General features: G+C 42.5%; 1 protein-coding gene across 2 annotated transcripts in view; it reads left to right on the top strand.

The window, feature by feature from the left end:
• The first annotated feature begins 1,254 nt into the window (after nt 1-1,254).
• STK39 (serine/threonine kinase 39) overlaps nt 1,255-19,585 on the top strand; it is a 113,585-nt gene continuing 95,254 nt past the window's right edge. Inside the window, exon 1 of one of the 2 annotated variants that reach the window (XM_072874968.1) lies at nt 1,255-1,667. In XM_072874968.1, coding sequence (XP_072731069.1) covers nt 1,547-1,667 — 121 coding nt within the window. In that variant the 5' untranslated portion in view covers nt 1,255-1,546. The remainder of the gene's footprint in view (nt 1,668-19,585) is intronic. The other variant, XM_072874967.1, reaches the window with a different exon arrangement.

Here is a 19,585-nt window from a genome sequence, read left to right as displayed (position 1 = left end):
TATTAACTGAAAGTCTTCATTCAATAAGCTACACAAAAAAGTTTAGTTAGTAAAAGAGGGTTATCCTGAACTGAACTAGGACTGAATAAAGTATCTAACAGGTTGTGTTATGTGTATCTTTTTATGACTTTAAATCACACTTCATCATACTTCCTAACAATTTATGAGTTTCAGTTCTGCTTTTAATCAGTGCTGACTTTGAAAGCTTTCCTGCTCACATATTTTCATTATTAGTTCTAATTACCTTAAATTCCTGCTGTAGTAGGAAGTGAGATTTTAAAATCTATGGAAGTCTTTTCTTACTACTCTTCCAGATCTCCATAAATCTTAAAATACAAAGCATTCCAAGTAGGAGTGAGACTGTAGACTGCACAAATAGCTATTTTCTAAATTATGTCATAGTAAGTAAAATCCTGTTGATACTATACACACAGTGACACTACTAAGAGGGTGGAAAGAAAAAAATTAATTCTGTACTAATATTAACAGCAGTTTCATCTAACCACACAAATTTTTTTATCTCATCTTGCATAATGGGAAGCAGTAGAAAAGTTTAATTATGATCCTTGTCTTTAATATTTGTTTAAATCACTTGGTTCTGGTTAGCCAAGGGGAACATTTCTCAGCTGTGCACAGTCCTTCTTGGTGGCATGAGCTGAGGCAGCGTCCACACTGAGGTGACGTGGTATGGCTCTGCTACCCTCTCTGGAAAGGGCCACTCATGTCAAGTGGCAACTTAACCACTTTGCAGGACTGGAGCCCTCACTGGTGATGAAAACAAATGTTTTTTTCACATCCTCAAATTTAAATACAAGTAATCTTGCAGCAGCAGCGCTCTCAACAGTAACACTAGTATACTTGAGCGCAGTGCTCCAGAGATGCCTGTGTGGTTATGTTACTGGCCTAACAGGTGCTTTCCAGCATCCCCGCCATGCGATGTGGCTTCCTTCAAGCTCTTCCCTGGCCCCCGTGCTCAGCCCTGGCGGGGTCCGGAGGGGCGCCTGGGGGTCTGCCGGCAGGGCCGTGGCCTGCACACGCTCGGTCCGCCGCCCTTTGCAGGACCTCGCAGTGTTTCCAGCCGCGGAGAGCCTCACACGGAGCGGCGGGATGAGCGGGGAAGGAAGATGGCCGGAGATGCAGCCAGCCGGCAGGCAGGTTACGACGCGCTGGGGGAGGCGGCGAGTCCCCGGGGTTAGCGGGGCCGCCCCCCCGCCTCCCGCCGGGCGCCTCGGCCGGAGAGCCCGCGCTTCTCCCTCAGGCGGAAACGCGTGAGGGGGGCGACCACCGCGCTCCGCCGGCGCCGCCACCGGCCCGGGGCCGCCGGGCCCACCAGCCGCTCTCCCTTTCCCCTCAGTGGCGCGGGGTGAGCGGCCGGGGCCGGCGGCGGCGCCCGCCTCTGCCTCCTCCCCCTCGGTGCCCTGCCTCCTCCCTCCGCCGGGCGGCCGGCTGCGCGGGGAGGGAGGGCAGGCGAGAGCGCGACCGAAAGGTGTTGCTGGAAGGGAAGTTTGAAGAAGGTCGTCGGGTGCTTAGGCGCTCCGGCAGCATCATGGCGGAGCAGGGCGAGTCGCCGGTCCACGTCCAGCAGCCCCAGCCGGCGCCCGCGCCCGCCGCCCCTACTGTCGGCTGGCCCATCTGCAGGGACGCCTACGAGCTGCAGGAGGTTATCGGTCAGTGGAGCGGGAGAGCGGGGAGGACGGCGGGGGGTGCCGTGGGGCGGAGGCAGGGGATGCCGCGGCGGCCAGCCGGCTCCGGGCCTACCGGCGTTCATCCTCCCGCAGGCTGGGGCTCGCTCACTGCGGCGGATGCGCCCAGCACTGCAGTGGCGCCGCCGCCGGCTGCTGCAAACTTTATCCGCCCGGCAGCGGGCGGGCGGCGCGGCCCCGGGGGGCGGTGGCTCCTTCTAGAACCCGCCGCGCCCCGCCCGGTGCGGCCCGGCCCGGCCCGGCGGAGGGTGCCGCTGACCCGCTGCCCTGCGGCGCATCGTCACTCGCTGCACCCGTGGCTGCCGCCGCCGCCGCCCAAGCTCCGACCTGCTGGTGTGCACTGGGACCCCGGCAACTCTGCAAATGCGCTCTCTGTGCTTTGTGTGTGTGTGTATACGTGTAATGTGTCTGTCAGTGGATGCACACATGTGCATGCATCCGCTTAGATTACTCTGCATTTTTCCGGTGGTTTCATGGGGGAGGTAAATCTCACCCTAGATCTGCTACTATCGTGGTGGCTTCCTTTTACATTTTTTAAATATATATTTTTAAACCCTTTCCTCTTCTCCCTCACTGTTTAATCTTGCCCCCATCTCCTTGTGCCCCTCGGCCCAGCTCCCCGTGCCCATCGGTGGCACATAAGGCCAGCGGGGGATTACAGCTTCGTTTCACCCCAGCCAACCTGCTTTTGTCCCCGTTTGCCGTGTGAGGTTTAACCTGTCTGCCGCCCCCCTCCCCATGTCCCTGTAGGTAGGGGGCTTTCTGGTGGTGCGCTTCAGCACTTTGTTCATGTGTCCAGCTAATGCAGATCAGATGTGTTCAGCCTTCATTCCCTGTATTTGGATTGGATTATTTTGAATTTTACTGTGTGAAAAGGTGACTGTTAGCAGTATGTGTGATGGAAAGTTTTTTGTCTCCTGACCTAGGTTTGCTTGTTGCTAATGAGCTACTTTGGGAAAACTTGATTTTATTAGTATGTAACATTTTAAATCTCCAGCAAATACTGCAGATGGCAAAGGCCAGCTCTAAGACTGTGATTGCTATTCCTTATGAATGAGGCCACTTAAATGAAGAAAATCCAGGAGTCTTGCCTGCTGATGCTGTTGGTTATCTTCAGTATTACACACCAATTGCTAATTGTTGTCAGGCTGATGACAACCAGAACTACATGTTACTGATCTGGGTTGCAAGTTGTGTGTACTCAGCTTTGTCATTAAGCTTTTTATTTTCCCCAGGCAGAAACAAAGTACTTCTTCCCTAAAATGGGATGGCTTTCTGTTGACCCAGGTGGTGCCTTTGTGTTTCTGTTTGCACTTCCTAGGCTGTGAAAAGGGACTAAGGAGGGACGAGGGTTCAGGTCCCTGGAGGTGGCTGGCCTGGACCAGGCTGGTGCTCAGCGTCAAGTGCGTGCTGCCAGCGGAGGCCCCCCTGTGGGCATGGGTTTACTGGCCAGAGGACTTTGTCTTAACTCGGTCTGGGGAATGGATCTAAATTAGGCAAGTGGAAGTGATTCTACTAGCATAAGCTATATCTTTGCTGGGGAGCAAATGCCTCTTCTAAGGTAAAAAAGGCGTCGAAGGTGTTGGATTCATCCTTGTCTAGGGTGTGACAGGAGTCATGTGGGTTATTGAAATAGTTATTTTCTGTTGCAGTACCTGTAGAATGCCTGGGTGAGAATTTCATTTAGAAACTTCTTTTCACTTTCTCCTTTCCACTTAAAAGCTTGTATCTTTCGATATGTAAAATGTATTTGTAAATATTTATATATAAGCATACATCCATTGTACAGGTAGATGCTAAATTGGAGTAAAAAATACCTATCTGTAGAGAAACTTTATTGCTAGTTACCTACTGGTGCTATTAAATGTTGATATTATTTCTTTAACTAAAGTCAATGGCTAGTGAGGAAATTAAGGTCAGGTTGTATTGAATCAGATTCTTGGACACACTGAACTTGTCTGATTTCAGTTGAACTTCCACTAAGCTTAAGTTGCTTACATGACTTTCTCTCACACTCACGGAGATTTATTTTGTACCACTTGACTTAAAAATCTTGTGCTTAGTCAAATACATCTTTTTTTCATTAACATCTTGTTTTTGTTGTCTTCACTTATAGGACACCTGCTACTAGATTAAATTTAGTCTCAATACTCTTAAAAATAGTAAAAAACCAAACAAACACACCCCACCCCACTTCCTCCAAAAAAAGCTTATAAATTCTATGCATTTGACCAAATGTGGACATGATTTTGGAGATGTTGGATGAATGTTGTTGCTTTTAATGAACCTAGTGAGGGACTGTTAATGCATCTTTTTTATACCTGAGGGAGGGGAGAATGATACAGTGTGAACTCGTTTCAGCAGCAATTTATATCCCTTTGCATCGGCTATGCCAGGGTTAACTGCATTGTGAATGTGAGTAGTTACCACTTGCTGAAACAGAGCCCTTCACCTCTGGAAAGCACTACTTAACATCTCCCTGAGGAGCTGGGTAGCGTCTGCAGGGACGGGTTCAGTTACAAAAGCCCTTTGCCAGTTAAATGAGAAAAATAACAACATATTGAAGCATCTTTGTGGGCCTTGCAGGAGGAAAGGTACACAGGGTGAGGTACACCAGGATGGTTTATCAGAACACTTCCCAACAGAATAGGCTTTATATCATATGGTAACTAAAACACAGATGCAGAATTACTTCAATGGCCTGTTTTAGGGGGCATTTAAAAGTTTTGGTGGTGATCATAAAATGAAAATCATTGTTACTCATGTGGACTGTCTTCATCCTGTGGATTTAGCAGGTTGGAGAAGTTCTGCTCTTTATCTGTGTGAGAACATGAACTTTTCTTATTGCTCATCTGTGTCTAGCCAAATGCTATTTTGAAAACCAAGGCCACATGATATGGATTTCAAATGATACAGCTTTTTTTCCTTCTCTGTCTGTTGCTTCTGAGATTCAAGTGCCTGTTAAAGAGAAAATGCTGGCTTTAATGAGTGCTTCTTATGGGCTGTTATTCCATGTTTGCTTTATTTTTAAGGTGGCTAGACAGTTCTTTGTAAACTCTTGGTGTGTGGCTTCATGATACATTTAATCTGCTCTAACAGGCAGCTGTTGAAAGGATCGCATTGATCTGACAGAGAACTAGTTCTGCTGGGTTGGTTTTCTGTCGGATCAGGTTCCCTGTTTGACTTGCTGCATGGCTGTGTGATTGATAGATCTGATGCAAGGAAGAGGCTCTTCCTATCAATGCCTATATACAAATCTTTTCTGGAGCAGGAAGAAACCGTTCTGATTGCTATCTGTAAATGTGTAGGTTAGAGAGTTAAGAGAAGAGGGAATTCTTACATTAATTCAGATTGATACAGGCTGTCCATACATGTACCCCTTTGGAAGTTAGAAGGGGATTCCTAACTTAGGACAGGAGGACCCAAAGTAACCTTCTGGTATGAGTTACAGAGATAAGAACTGTAATTGCTATTATGGGAGAGCCAGATTTAATTTAGTGAAGACCTGGGAGATCTCTTTCTTTTATTTTAATGGATTAAGTTAAAATGTGTAGTGGATTTTAATGTATGTGCTGGAGTTTTTTTGTAAGCTGGATATGACAGATTGAAAAAAAAAGGTAATAAAAGCAATACTGTGAGAGATGTTCTTATTCAGTTTGGGTTTATAACCAAGTATTCTGAATAAAATAACTGGAATTGATTTATCTGAATTTATGTCACTTACATATGTGAGGTTTTTTCCTCCTCAGAAGCAACAGAAATCTTAACAGAACAAGCATTTAAATGGTAATCAACATAAAAACCTGAAAAATGAATAGTGTTAAAATTGTATTTGTACCTTTCAAATTGTAATGAGCCCTACATCACATGGATGAGACAAAGCAGCATTAAATCTAGGTTTGTTTTTTGTGTGTGTGTGTGTTTTTGTTTGGGTTTTTGGTTTTTTTTTGTTGTTGTTTTGTTTTTAAAAAGGTTTCTTAAATTGATATGAACAAGTGGCTTTGCATTGTTTTTGGAAAACTACATTGGTGTTGATGCTCTTCTGCTAGAGGAACAATGTTTGTCAGCCTGTGTTGATAATGGTGGAAGGAAGATTCTGTTATGGAGCAGCAGTGGATTATCTTGTGATTAAGCTGGGTGCTAGCTTTCATTATAAAATTATATTTTCGTCTCTCCTGCTGCAGCTGACTTGGAAAATTAATTTGGCTAGAAAACAGCCTGAACTAATTGGAGAATAAAGGGTTACTGCTACGTGATGGATTTATCTATATTGGCTGCAACTCATTAAAAAAGTTACCTTAGTTGAACTGAGGCTTTCATCTGGTTTTGCCATTCTAACTTTGAGCTCAAAAATATCTTGTGGTTTGTTGCCTCATAAGGCGCAGTGTTGCAAAGTCAAATGTGTTGGGGTTTTGAGTAGAACAGGTTACTGTTCATGACTGTTCTGCTGATTTTATAGTTCTTATTGTAAGCAGCCTGTGAGCCAGTCTGGCGTTAATGGCTCTGGGGTCTTTCTTGGTGTTTCTATGGGATGTTATTTACTTATTTTTTTTTCCTTCCCTGCTGCATGTGTATTGCTAATGGCTCGTTGTCTGACAGAGAATAGACTCTCCTATATTTGTTGTTTTCAGCGGTCTTTGACTCTGTAGAGAGGTCTCTGGTTATGGAGTTCATTATTTTGTAAATTAAAATTTTACGTTTTGGGAAATAATTGGTCAAGATTTTCTGTCAGCTAATAACCATTTGAAGAAACTGTAGAAATGTTAAACTCCCCATTTAGTATTTTTATAAGTGGCTTTTAATTCAGTTGTCAGAGTAAAGATGGTCATGGTGCAATTTAAAAATACCTTGTAGAACATTCACAGTGCTGTGCTGCTAATGAGGCTGTGCAGAGCTTGTAGTTGTTAATCATTCGCCCTGTCTCCATGTGATAGTAGTAGTGCTGGGGAAGGGAGCTCTGTCTTGGCTTTTTTTGAAAGAAAATGAACTTTCTGCAATAGAAATAGCCAGATTGGAGACAAGGCTGTAGTTTTCATTGCTTCAAAGAGGTTAGGCTTTGTAAGTGATTCAGTGATCAAACTTTGTTATATAATTTAGTGACTTCTTAAAAAATTTTAACTCATGCAATTGGAATTCAGGCTTGTCAGGAAGAAGATTAATTATATTTTACAAGAACCTGAATGGTGTGAAAATAAAGAAAATTATGCGTAACTTGCTTTGGGTTTGTTGTGATTGCAAATAACCAGCAAATAAAGCATGTTTTAAAGTTAATTTGTTAACTGGAAGGGTAAAGGACCACGTAATCAACACATCAGGCAGTTGGCTGGTGCTATGTGATGATAATTTACAGAAAGTATGCTATGCTTTCCTGCTCTTGGAATCTGCCTACCTCCTTTATGCTTAGCCCTCCTGTCGCTATGCTTTCTCTCTCCCAGCATACAAGTTCTTCCTATGGATAAGGTCCAAAACCTCTGAGACCTGCAAAGTCCTGGCTTTACAGGAATTGCTTGAGTGCTAGAAGAGGAGCAGTTCTGCTGGTGAGCGTGTGGAAATTTGAAGGGATTGCATGAGTTTGATTCTCACTAAGCCTTAGAATAGTAAGGCTTTGCATCTTCAAAGTGGGACCACTGCTTGTGACCAGCGTTGTAGGAGTACTTTGATAGCAGGGGCCAAGTTCAGACCTGGGAGAGCCAGGGGCCAAGTTCAGACCCAATTTTAGGTTGGGTCCTATGTTGCTCTGAAACAACATTAGAACTGTTTTACTTTTTTTTTTTTTTTTCTTTCAGTGAAGAATCACTTTCCCTTAGGTCAGAGACCAGTTGTTTTTTTTCCAGAACCTGCTTGTCAAATGGAGCTTCTCTTTGTTAAATGGAAACAAAACCACATCTGTTCGGACTGGCTTGAGGGCCAAAAACAGTGAGCTCTCCATGCAAAGGAGATGTGGGTGGCTGATATAGTGGTTACATGTGTAGGCCATACTTCATTTTTGTGTGACCCTTTTGGTTCTCTCCCCTTCCCCCCTTCCAAAATAATTCAGAACTATAAGGCAGCAGTAGATAGAAGCTGATTTTATTTCCAGTAATAATAGCAATTCTTGGCATTTAAAGAATGGACCTTAAAAATCAAGTTAAGTTAGTTACTCTCGTTAACTTCTTGGCTTTGCTGAAGTCACTGGGATACTGTTGAGCAGCAGCAGCAAAGGAGCAATCTGCTTGCAGAACTTGGAAGATAAATATGTCACTAGGAAATTTACTGGTGCCCAAAATTAAAAGAGAGATTTAAATTTTTTTTTTTTTTCTCCTAGAGGAAATCACACTTGACAGAAGTTGATACTGCTTACTCTGTATAAATAAGTAATTAGCTTTTTTGAATTAGTGGATTTTTACTTATTTCTGCCTTTTGCAGCACAGCCTTGCTGGTAGGATGAAATCCTGACAGCTCTGCTAGATTTCACTGTTTCTTGCTAAGTTTGAAGGTCTTTGGGTGTGCATAAGGGTCACATGGTTGAACCTTGTGGATGTAAGAATGTTACCATCCAGCAGTGGCAGAATGAAGCAATGATGGTATGAAATCCTTGAGAGAAGAATTTGCTTTAAAACTTTTCTTTTCCTTCTTATATCAGTTCTATAAGCACCATGCTAGGTTCTGTGTGGTTGTGTGATCAACTCCGTAACTGCAGCAACCAATAGATGTTGAATGCTTGTCTCCTGCCTTCTTTCATGGGGTTTGGCTGCTGTGCTCCTCCCTTGCCTACCCTAGGGTTGTGGTGGTGATGCAGCTCTTCCTTCTCTCTACCACCTGCTTCCTCCTGCACAGTGCTTCTGGCCGGACACCATGCTGTGGTATTTAACATGTGCCTGGGGTGCTAGACTAAAAAAATGTGAACCCCCTTGCCCTGGGACAGAAAACACAGTAATGAGAAAAAACAGGGAGCATATACAGGGAGAAACAAGCAATCATGTGGCACTTGACAGTGCAGAAGGAACCTCATTTTTCCTGAAACTGCTGTCAGGTCAGAGTTACTTTATGAGAGTTGGTTGCCTTTCAGGAGAGAATAGATAGTTGGGGGATGGCAATAAGGGGGAAGAAGCTTAATTTTCATGGAGAAGTGTGCATGCTTCCTGGCATTTAGGTAGACTTCAGTTGACTGGTAGCTGTTTTGTACAAGTTTCCACGGCAGTGGTGAGATGCTGACAATGCTGATGAAGGTGGTGGGTTTTTAAAGAGGCCCTCTGAACAATTCTCGGGTGCCATTTTCCAGGGTTGCTGTTTGTGACAGTCCTGCAGCTTGGTCCCGAGAGAAGCTCAGTGAAAAGTTTAGAGGGTGTCGTTTGTTCGTTAGCTGAAGTATTAAGGTTGTGGCATTGGTGGAGTTAATATTTCCAGTCCTTTGCCCCTAGATATTTGACTAGGTATGTGACTTGATTCAAAAGTTTGGTGAAACCCCAGTATGATAAACTAGCTGTCTCCATTGGTCCTTTGTCTTTACGATTAACAACTTCTGAATCATTTTATTAGCCTAATTATTCCTCTGGATGTCTAACTGCCTCTGAGGTATTCTGATCAGAAGTAAAAGGTAGGTGAAACTTGAGGATGTCCTATAAGGCTGATGTAATGATTACATTACATAGCTTTAAGCTGAGCTATGCTAACACACTTAAAGAGAAATGAGGACTAGAAGCAGACTAAAAATTTGAAGGTTTTCTGTGTTCCTAGTCATGCTTTCAGAAGTAGTGTGAACTTAAAACATGTGATCTCAAAGGTCAAAATCAATGTTGAATGTCTGAGGGTTTTCTTAATAGAAACAAATTTATTTTTATAGCTGTAAGCAAACTGTGTGCCAAGTATACCTGCTTCAGGGTAGTGGTACAAAAATGGTTAATTTAACAGACCAGAAAAATGTTGTGTATTTACTTGTTGATCACGGTTTCTGCCCTGTAGGAGTAATACGGACAAGATCATAAGCTTGAGCTGTTGCTTTAGACTTCTAAGAAACATATGCAGATTCAGAAGGATCACAATTCAGTTATAAAGTTGCTTTTCCCTTCTCACTTCTTTGGTTTGAAGACATTTTATTACAGGGACTGAATTTAAACTTATAAGTTATTCCTGTTAGCGTCTTGTGCTTCCAGTCTCTGAGCCACTTCAGACTAATAATAGGAACTTCATTAGAATTAGATTAGAATCACCAGATGAAAATTTAATGACATGATGGCATTTATATTGCTCCAGCTCTTCCCCATTGTTTCATGAGAAGCAGGATGAGAAATAGGTAAGTATTTTGCTTGTAGTGTGTGGCCACGATGGACTCAAATTCTAGCAGGACATTCTGTTGAGGTGAACTAGCTGAAGATGCTTTGTAGCTCAACATTGCAGTATTAATTAGAGATCTTCATGGCAGTGCAGTAGCAATACTGCCTTTGTTTTGGTAGATTGCTGTTCTTCATTCTCGGAAGAGAATGATGTACTATGTGGTGACATCCGGAAGACTTGGAAAATATTGCATTCATGGTATTAGAATTGTTCCAAGTGTTTACTTTCAAACTAAATGAGAAACAATAAAATATGCCAACTAAGTCAACACCAGCATTTGTTTATAGTGCTACTTCAGAAATGAACAGTAGTTCTCTTTTAACAGCTTTTTTCTAGGCAAGAAATCTGGTTCAGCATAGCAAATCTTCAATTTATCCTGCTTGTATAAGGTGAAGTGGAGTTAAGCAGAGTTCTGTGGAGTTCAGATGATACCCTGGTAAGGTAACTTTTGGTCCCACAGCGAATACCAGATATCAAGTTCTCACATAGATATGCAGAGCCCTTTCCAGTGTGAGTTTTGCCTTCCAGATGTCAGGATTTGTATGTATATTCAATCATGGTTTCTGTATTGATGATGAAACAACAGGGAGAATGAAATGATTGCAAGCCATGTTTCTTTTCTGAAAATATTTTAACTAAAAATTAGATCTTTCAGTTTATCCTAGAGGGAAAAATATCTGGCCATGTAACATAATGAAGTATTTAAAGATTGTAGTAGAACATATGATAGGAAAGGTGTTTTGGTTTTATTTTGTATTTTATTAGGAAGAACCGATTCTGTATTAGAAGAGTGCTGGAGAAAGATGAAGTTGCCTTACATCTGTGAACTTTGAAGGAAAAGCTTTATTTCTGAGGCAGTGTCATGCACCTATATTTGGTATGATAAGATGCCATTGCTGTTGTAGAGTATGATTCAAATTAACAGCTAGGTTAAGTTTTTTCTTCCTTAATACAAAAAGGTAATTTATTTTGAATTTTTTTCCTTATAGATCTTTGTTGTGTAGACAGCTGTAGCTCAAAATAGCTGTTTTTTCCAGATATGTTATTCAGACTATGATACTGTCCTAGTTGCGGCTGGGATAGAGTTAATTTCCTTTCCAGTAGCTAATATAGTGCTGTGTTTTGGATTTAGAATGAGAATAATGTTGATAACACACTGCTGTTTTAGTTGTTGCTAAGTAGTGCTTACACTAGTCAAGGACTTTTCAGCTTCCCATGCTCTGCCAGGTGCACAAGAAGCTGGGAGGGGGCACAGCCAAGGTAGTTGATCCAAAGTGGCCAAAAGGCTATTCCATACCACATGACGTCATGCTCAGTATATAAACTGGGGGAGTTGGCTGGGGGGCAGCGATTGCTGCTTGGGGACTGGCTGGGCATCGGTCAGCAGGTGGTGAGCGGTTGCATCACTTGTTTTTTTCTTGGGGTTTGTTCCTCTCTCTCTCATTGTTTCCCTTTTCATTACAATTTATCATTACTCTTATTATATTTTATTTCAATTATTAAACTGTTCTTATCTCAATCCAAGAGTTTTCTTACTTTTGCTCTTCAGATTCTCTCCCCCATCCCACCAGGGGGAGGATGAGTATCCACCTCTTGTTCTGTACCGTCTACGTGATGCCCAGGTCCTACTCTTTCCGATACATTCCAATTAATCACCACCACTTTCCCTGTCTTTTGATATGTACACATAGATATAATTTCCTTGGTCTATGGGCCATCCCTCTAAAATGTCCGTTGAGTTCATTTAGTCCATGACTTTGGGTTCCATCTGTCATAACAGTCCTTCAGGGCAGGAGAGATGGTGTGTGGTTTTGGATTGTTGCATGCTGAAGCCAGTTCTGGTTCCATCGCCGCTGTGCTTTTCTTACTTTCATCAAAGTTCATTCTTCATTAGTCTGGGTGATTCTTACTGTAATACCTTTGATATGGGATATAGCAACCATAAAAGTGATGACATACAGTATTATATAGCAGTTAACAACATATCATTCAGCTCATTGGCTATTCTCACCCAAAATCGAATCCCCTTGAGGTACACATCAGACTTCCCCATCCTCCTGCATCACCCACCAAGTGTACCCAGGTCCTTGGGCAAAAGCAATCCCACGAATGGGTTTGCCTTTGCCCAAGGCACCCAGTAACCCAGTATGGCCCAAGTAACCCAGACTGTCTTCCCCAGCATATTTATGTGCACTGCAGGGACTTTATCCCCTTCTACAGTATGTAAAAGTTTTGATTGGGCAGGGCCGGATTGCTTGGCAGATCCCCTAGTGTTGACTAACCAGGTGGCCTTTGCTGAATGTGTATCCCAATGTTTGAATGTCCCACCGCCCATTGCTCGCAGTGTAGTCTTTAACAGTCCATTGTATCGTTTGATTTTCCCAGAGGCTGGTGCATGATGGGGGATGTGATATACCCACTCCATGCCATGCTCTTTGGCGCAGGTGTCTATGAGGTTGTTTCGGAAATTAGTCCCATTGTCTGACTCAATTCTTTCTGGGGTACCATGTCGCCATAAGACTTGCTTTTCAAGGCCCAGGATAGTGTTCAGGGCAGTGGCCTGAGGCACAGGATGTGTTTCCAGCCATCCCGTGGTTGCTTCCACCATTGTGAGCACATGGCGCTTGCCTTGGTGGGTTTGTGGGAGTGTGATATAATCCATCTGCCAGGCCTCCCCGTATTTATATTTCAGCCATTGTCCTCTGAACCACAGAGGCTTTAACCGCTTGGCTTGTTTGATTGCAGCGCATGTTTCACATTCGTCGATAACCTGTACAATAGTGTCCATGGTCAAGTCCATCCCTTGACCACAAGCCCATCTATATGTTGCATCTCTTCCTTGATGGCCTGAGGTGTCAGGGGCCCACCCAGCTCTAAATAATTCACCTTTATGTTGCCAGTCCAGATCCACCTGGGCCACTTCAATCTTAGCAGCCTGATCCACCTGCTGGTGCTTTTGATGTTCTTCTGTGGCCTGACTCTTGGGCACGTGAGCATCTCTGTGACATACTTTTACAACCAGGTTCTCTACCCGGGCAGCAATATCTTGCCACAGCGCGGCAGCCCAGATGGGTTTGCCTCTGCGCAGCCAGTTGCTCTGCTTCCATTGCTGTAACTACCCCCACAAGGCATTTGCCACCATCCATGAGTCAGTATAGAGATAGAGCAATGGCCACTTTTCTTGGTCAGCAATATCTAAAGCCAGCTGGATGGCCTTCACCTCTGCAAACTGACTTGATTCACCTTCTCCATCAGCAGTTTCTACAACTTGTCGTATAGGACTCCATACAGCAGCCTTCCACCTCCGATGCTTTCCTACAATACAACAGGACCCATCAGTGAAGAGGGCATATTGCTTCTCATCTTCTGATAGTTTATTGTACAGTGGGGCCTCCTCAGCACATGTCACCTCCTCTGGCGATATTCTGAAATCTTTGCCTTCTGGCCAGACCATGATCACTTCCAAGATTCCTGGGAGACTGGGGTTTCCTATCCGAGCCCGTTGTGTGATCAGTGCAACCCACTTACTCCACGTAGCATCAGTTGCATGATGTGTAGAGGGGACCCTCCCTTTGAACATCCAGCCCAGCACCGGCAGTCGGGGTGCCAAGAGGAGCTGTGCTTCAGTACCAACCACTTCCGAAGCAGCTCGAACCCCTTCATATGCTGCCAATATCTCTTCTTCAGTTGGAGCATAGCAGGCCTCAGATCCTCTCTATCCCTGACTCCAAAACCCTAGGGGTCGACCTCGAGTCTTCCCTAGTGCTTTCTGCCAGAGGCTCCAGGTAGGGCCGTTCTTCCTGGCTGTGGTGTAAAGCACATTTTTTACATCTTGCTCTGCCTGGACTGGCCCAAGGGCTACTGCATGAACTGTCTCCTGTTTAATTTGTTCAAAGGCTTGTCATTGCTCGGGGTCCCATTTGAAATCATTCTTCTTCCAGGTCACTTGATAGAGAGGGCTTATGATCAGACTGTGATTTGGAATATGCATTCTCTAAAGACCCAGAATGCCTAAGAAAGCTTGTGTTTCCTTTTTGCTACTTGGTGGAGACATAGCTCCCATAGGGGGAGGGTGTGTGGTGCTTGGTTGTTGATGGGGCTAAACCAGGACAGTGACTCTAGGGCTTTTCTTTGTGGTATTCTGAAAACTCACAGCTGAATAAGGCTTGGCCAGGCAGGTAAGAAGCAGATGGGAAACAGTAGAAACCTTAGCCCTGCTGGTCATGTCTCAGCTTGGACAAACTAAACCTGTTCAAGTAGTCTCTCTTAACAGAGATTTTCCTCAGCTTTGTACTTCAGGTATGAGCCTACAAAACTTCAGCATGTCCCTGGCCACAGAGATGATTAAGGGGCTGGAGCATTGTTCATTTGAGGCCAAGAGCTGGGACCATGCAGTCTGGAGAAAAGAAGACTCAGGGGGATTTTATCAGTACATATCAATACATGATGGGAGGGAATGAAGAAGAGGGAGCCAGACTCTTCTCAGTAGTGCCCACTGACAGGACAAGAGGCAATGGACACAAATCAAAAACAATTAATCTCAGTCTTAACACAAGAAAACTTTCACTGTGAGGGTGATCAAATACTACAACAGGTTTCCTGGAGAGGTTGTGGAGTCTCCATCTGTGGAGACTGGCTGGGCAACCTGCTTTAGCTGACCCTGTTGGAGCAGGGGGATTGGACTAGATGATCTCTAGATCAGCCTAAATTATTCTATGATTCCATGGTTTGAAACAATTTTTGGTGGTATCTTTGTGTGAAACAGCAGAAAAATAGTTGGTTGGGGCTTAGTTCTTGCAAAGAACATCTTAAATTTAGGAAGCAACTCTGACAAAAGTATTCCTGCTAACAGAAAGGCAGATTTGGAGAATATTTGTGGATTACAAATTAGTTCCACATTGGAATTTCATTAATATCTTAATTGTGTCTATGCCTGTAAGTTTCTGGTGAAATGGGAGCAGATAAGAATAAGTCAATGTTGAGGCCTCTACAATGTATTTGGATTTGAAGTTTTACTTTGAACAAGTTGTACACTAGTTTCATGGACCAGACATCCTAGCTGTCCTTGTTTTTTTTAAAATATCTGAAGGCCGGTCTGAACCATCACGTCTTTCAGGGGTTAGAGCATGTTTCTACTGGAGCAGAACTTCCAGTTCAGGCTTTTGCAAAAGGAGTATATTTTGCGCACATGAGAGCTGCTCTGCAAAGCAAACTAAAGCTCTGTAAGGAAGATCAAGGAGAGGATATTCACTTCAAAACCACCCTGTTTGCTCTAAACCAAAATGCAAATGTCCAGGCAACCAAATAGTACTAAGTGCAGGTTAGTGCTCTTTTTTGAATTTCCCTCTAACTTCAATTACTTTATCCTCTGTCAGTAATTTCTCTGTTTTTTCTACTCTCTTGAAATTTTTAATTTCTCTTGTGTCTGATGGGAGGCTTTGCCCTTGAGTAGGAACTACATCCTGATACGTGCATTTCTAAATTGCATTGTTGATCTTTTTAATACTTGAAGTACTAATGTTAAGATTTTCCTGTGAAACTTTTGTGTCGACTATTCACTCTGAGATAAAACTCTAGACGCTTGAAACAACAAATTTGGATACAAAATTTTTAAGGGAAGAATGATGTCAGCTTTCCCTTTCTCTTCTAGATTAACTTCTTTGGTTTATATTGAGATTTATTACCCGATGTTCTTTTGTTGTGCAGCTGACTGAATGATAAGGAAGTTTATTTTAGCAGCTTTTCAAATGAATGTAGAAAAAAAGCTACTTTTTGTGGTGCATGTGCCTGAGTGAAGTGTTTATGCTTCTTCAGATCAATGAAGGAAAAATGAAATGCCCCTGCTGGTATGCTTTCTGGAGGGCTAATTAGGTGAAGGAGGATCTCTCAGATTTCTTGTAGAAACCCCCAGTTCTACAAAAGCCCTGGATATTTTTCTTTTTGGTAACGGATACTTTGAAGTCCGTGATTTTATTTTTTTTTTAAAGAGTTTTTAAAAAAGTATGTTGTAAGCGAAGTGATGTGAAAAATACACTTTTGGATTAACCTGGTAAGAACAAATTTATTATTCTCTCAAAATGTGAGCAAAATTCACCTAGTTTTATCAAACCCTGTAAAAACAGAAACTGTCAAGACCTCTTACACATACTTCAAGTTTTTTTTTTTTCAGTGCAACACTGTATGAATGATGAGAAAAAGTTTAAATTAAAAAAAAAAAAAGTGAGACCTGCTAGGTCATTGATGTAGTCTTTGACCTAACCACAGCATATTAAAACAGTAAGAAACTGTCTCTGTTTTACGTAGCTGTTCTTTTGTATGGCTTTTGGTTCTGTGAATTTGATTGCAAGTTTTTGGTACAACTGTAAGTAAAAAAAAAAAAAAAAAGAAAAAATCCGAATAAAGAGGTTTACGTTATTACCTGAAAATCTGACCTACATTGTGAGGAGGAACGGATAATAACACGACAGACAAAATCCATTTTAGTGTTTGTAATAAATTCTTAAACCAAGTTGTTTCCTTCACTTCAACTCTTTTTCATGCCTTTTGTTGGGAAAATGCAGTATGAATAGGGATTTGTTGGATTCATTCACGTCAAGTACAGTACATCCACGTTTCTCCTTATCACACGATGGCCCCAGGGTGATTGTACAACAGGAGCTGACTCCTGCCTGCAGTGTGCCAGCTGGGTGGCTGTGCAGCACAGCTGTGCTGCCAACCGTGCTGCAAGCGCAGCGGAAGCATGGGTGAAAAAGCCTGCTGCAAGTTCTTTGGCTGCTACTTTTTCTGTTTCTTCTTCCCTAACAAATTTGTAGCGTGTGCGAAGTTGGATTCTGTTGTGTTTTGCAGGAAGCCAGTGTAGATCTGATTACAAAACTAATGTTAACTGAGGAAGGGCTCAGGTGCTTCAGAGCTCTTCTTCCCCCTCTTCTGTCTTGTGAGCTAGTTTAACAGGTAATAATATGTCTTACATACATGCCATTACTACCTGTGACTCAGTTCTTTGTTTTGGTCTTCTCAAGAGTCCTTTCAGAGAACTTTTAAAGATGATCCATGCTCCTGCCAGCATACTCTTTTACATAATCTTAACCTAACAACAACCTAACAGAGTAGATCTTCCCTTTTTTCCGCTAGGTGCTGAGCTCAAATGGATTTATTTATTTAGTTAATTATTTTTCATCATGCCCAAAGAAAAGTATTCCTTTAAATCTCTTTAAGTAATGGACTGTTATGTGTAATGGTGCTCATTGTTCAATGGCACACGTATCTTCTGGACCATAAGTTTGGTGAATTCACAAGTTACTTTATGTACTGATATGAAAGTGGGAGGCATTTTAGGCGTTCGTTAAGTGAGTACAGCTAAGCAACCTCTTTGCTCTCTGACCTGATACATGCTATTTCTTGGTGGCATTGAATTAGCAATTAGTGTTCTGCAACTCTTGTAAATGAGAGTAAAATTAATATTGAAACGGAGTATAGTTTATTTTATGCATAACACCTTGTTCCACTTTTTTTCTTTTTAACAATGGCAGCTCATATAGAGGGTAACGTGATTGAGAGGAGAGATCATTCCAGGTATAGAACTTGACTTTTCACTGCTAAGTTCAGTTTCATACTCTTCAGTTGATTAACCTCTTAAAATGCAGTACTTTATATAACTTCATAATCACAACCTTGGAAAAACAGGAGAGAAGGGATTATAAGTGGACTAGGTATATAAAGTGATAGTAAGATATCCCAAGCAGACGTGAAAGCCATGGGATTTGTGAGGAAAATATAAGTTCTGCAAACTGGAACACAGATACTTTATTTGCATTTCACATTTGATGCCCATTCAAATTGATATATCGTAGGTTTTAAATAGCATATTTTATGAGAGATTCGATGTGTTTGAGGTCAGAACTGAATGTTTTTAGCTTGTTTACTTGTTTGTTTTAGGTTCAGCTGTATTTATTAAGTTGTCTGTGTGTTGTTCCCTCCATACCCTTCTTTTTTAGCACACATGAGCAGGATAATTTTGCGGTGTGTGAGAAGTAAATTCTGCACCAGAGAATAACATCTATTTACTCCCAAGAATCTGTTAATCAAGCTTACCAGTTGTCACCTGACACTGAGGGGACAGGCAGATTCTTTTAGGGATCCTTGGCAGAATGATGATAGCACTAAAACATAGTTACAATTAAAGCTTTATTTTCTTAACAAGATATTATGATTAGTATAGCATAGAACTTATGATTAGAATGGCACAGGATTTCTACAAGCAGAATCAGTATAGTACAAATTACAAGTAGTGTAATACAGAATTTATGATATGACTTAACTTAGGATTTCTAATCACCTAAGTAATACAGAATTTATAATACAACTTCACTTATTTCTCATCACCTGGACCCTCTGCAGATCAGGTCAAATCTTAGTACATGGTTTGCTGTATCAGTATAACAATCATAATCTAGACTTGAAAATCATATAAAAGCATATGAGTCACCCAGTCCTCAGAGGAAGCAGATGACAGTGGAGGTGTCCCTGGCTACTGGGGGTCATGGGTCTCACTGTCCAGCAGCAGCTCCGGTCCAAGTTCCCCACTTAGAACTTGTAACTGCTTGATTTTATCGACAGTGCTGTGTGCGCTGTTACGCTTCCCTGTTCTGTGAAGGGGTCATCACCACCACTGGGTTGGCTGGGTGCCTAGGACCTTCAAGGCTGGTAAGGAAGGGAGTAATTGGCCTGGCGCCCAGGAATCTTGAGGCTGGTAGGGAGGGGAAGAAGAAATCTGTTTGGTTTGTCTACTTGGTTCAGAGGACCTTCAAGGCCTGATAATGAGGGAAAAGGGAATGAATGTGACCTGCTCAGTCACAGAAAATGGCTGCTTGCCTTATAAAATGGTGTTAGTTATGCTAACCACATTACCAGGGGTCAGGAGCAGGGGGTACCGGTCACACCAGTCTTATTCTGACACCTCCAAAAGGCAAATTCCCGTTCTGATGGCTGCAAATTCTGAAATAGTGGTGATTGTGGATTTTTTTTATATACACTTTTTTCACTTATAAATAACGCTTCTTATGACGGTATTTGAGATGTGGAGCAGAGCAAAAGGAATGGAATCTTGGGTAGTGTTTATGATATGGGGTTTGCCTAGACAGTCTAATTGGGGTTGCTATAGTTCCCTTTCAACTTCTTTATTTAGATGACTCATCCATTTTATATGACAAGTCAGGGAGAAGGTAACACCTGCTGAAAGTGGACTGCTTTTGTTTAGGTTTTCCTTACCTGCTGTGGTGCTGACATTTCCTTGGTGTGGATGGCTAATGAATGGGAAGATGCTCTCATACTACATCTGGAAATGTACCAGACTCCCTGTGAGCTCCACAACTAGCATGTAAGAGGACTCAAGGCCATGGAGTACTTAGTTAAAAGATAATTTTGGTGGTGACACACAGATGGGCATTACACTGCCTGGATGTTTGGCATCACTCCACTTTCCTTTGCAACAAATCTACACCTTTCTTTCAGTCTCGAGTACCAAGGTGTGTTTGGAGTATGTGCAGCTTCCTATTCAAAGACAGGCAAAA

This window comes from Ciconia boyciana, chromosome 10, assembly GCF_034638445.1.
Source record: "Ciconia boyciana chromosome 10, ASM3463844v1, whole genome shotgun sequence".
In the NCBI taxonomy this organism is placed as follows: domain Eukaryota; kingdom Metazoa; phylum Chordata; class Aves; order Ciconiiformes; family Ciconiidae; genus Ciconia; species Ciconia boyciana.
The sequence above is the reverse complement of the archived record's forward strand: the minus strand, read 5'-3'. Positions and strand labels throughout refer to the sequence as shown.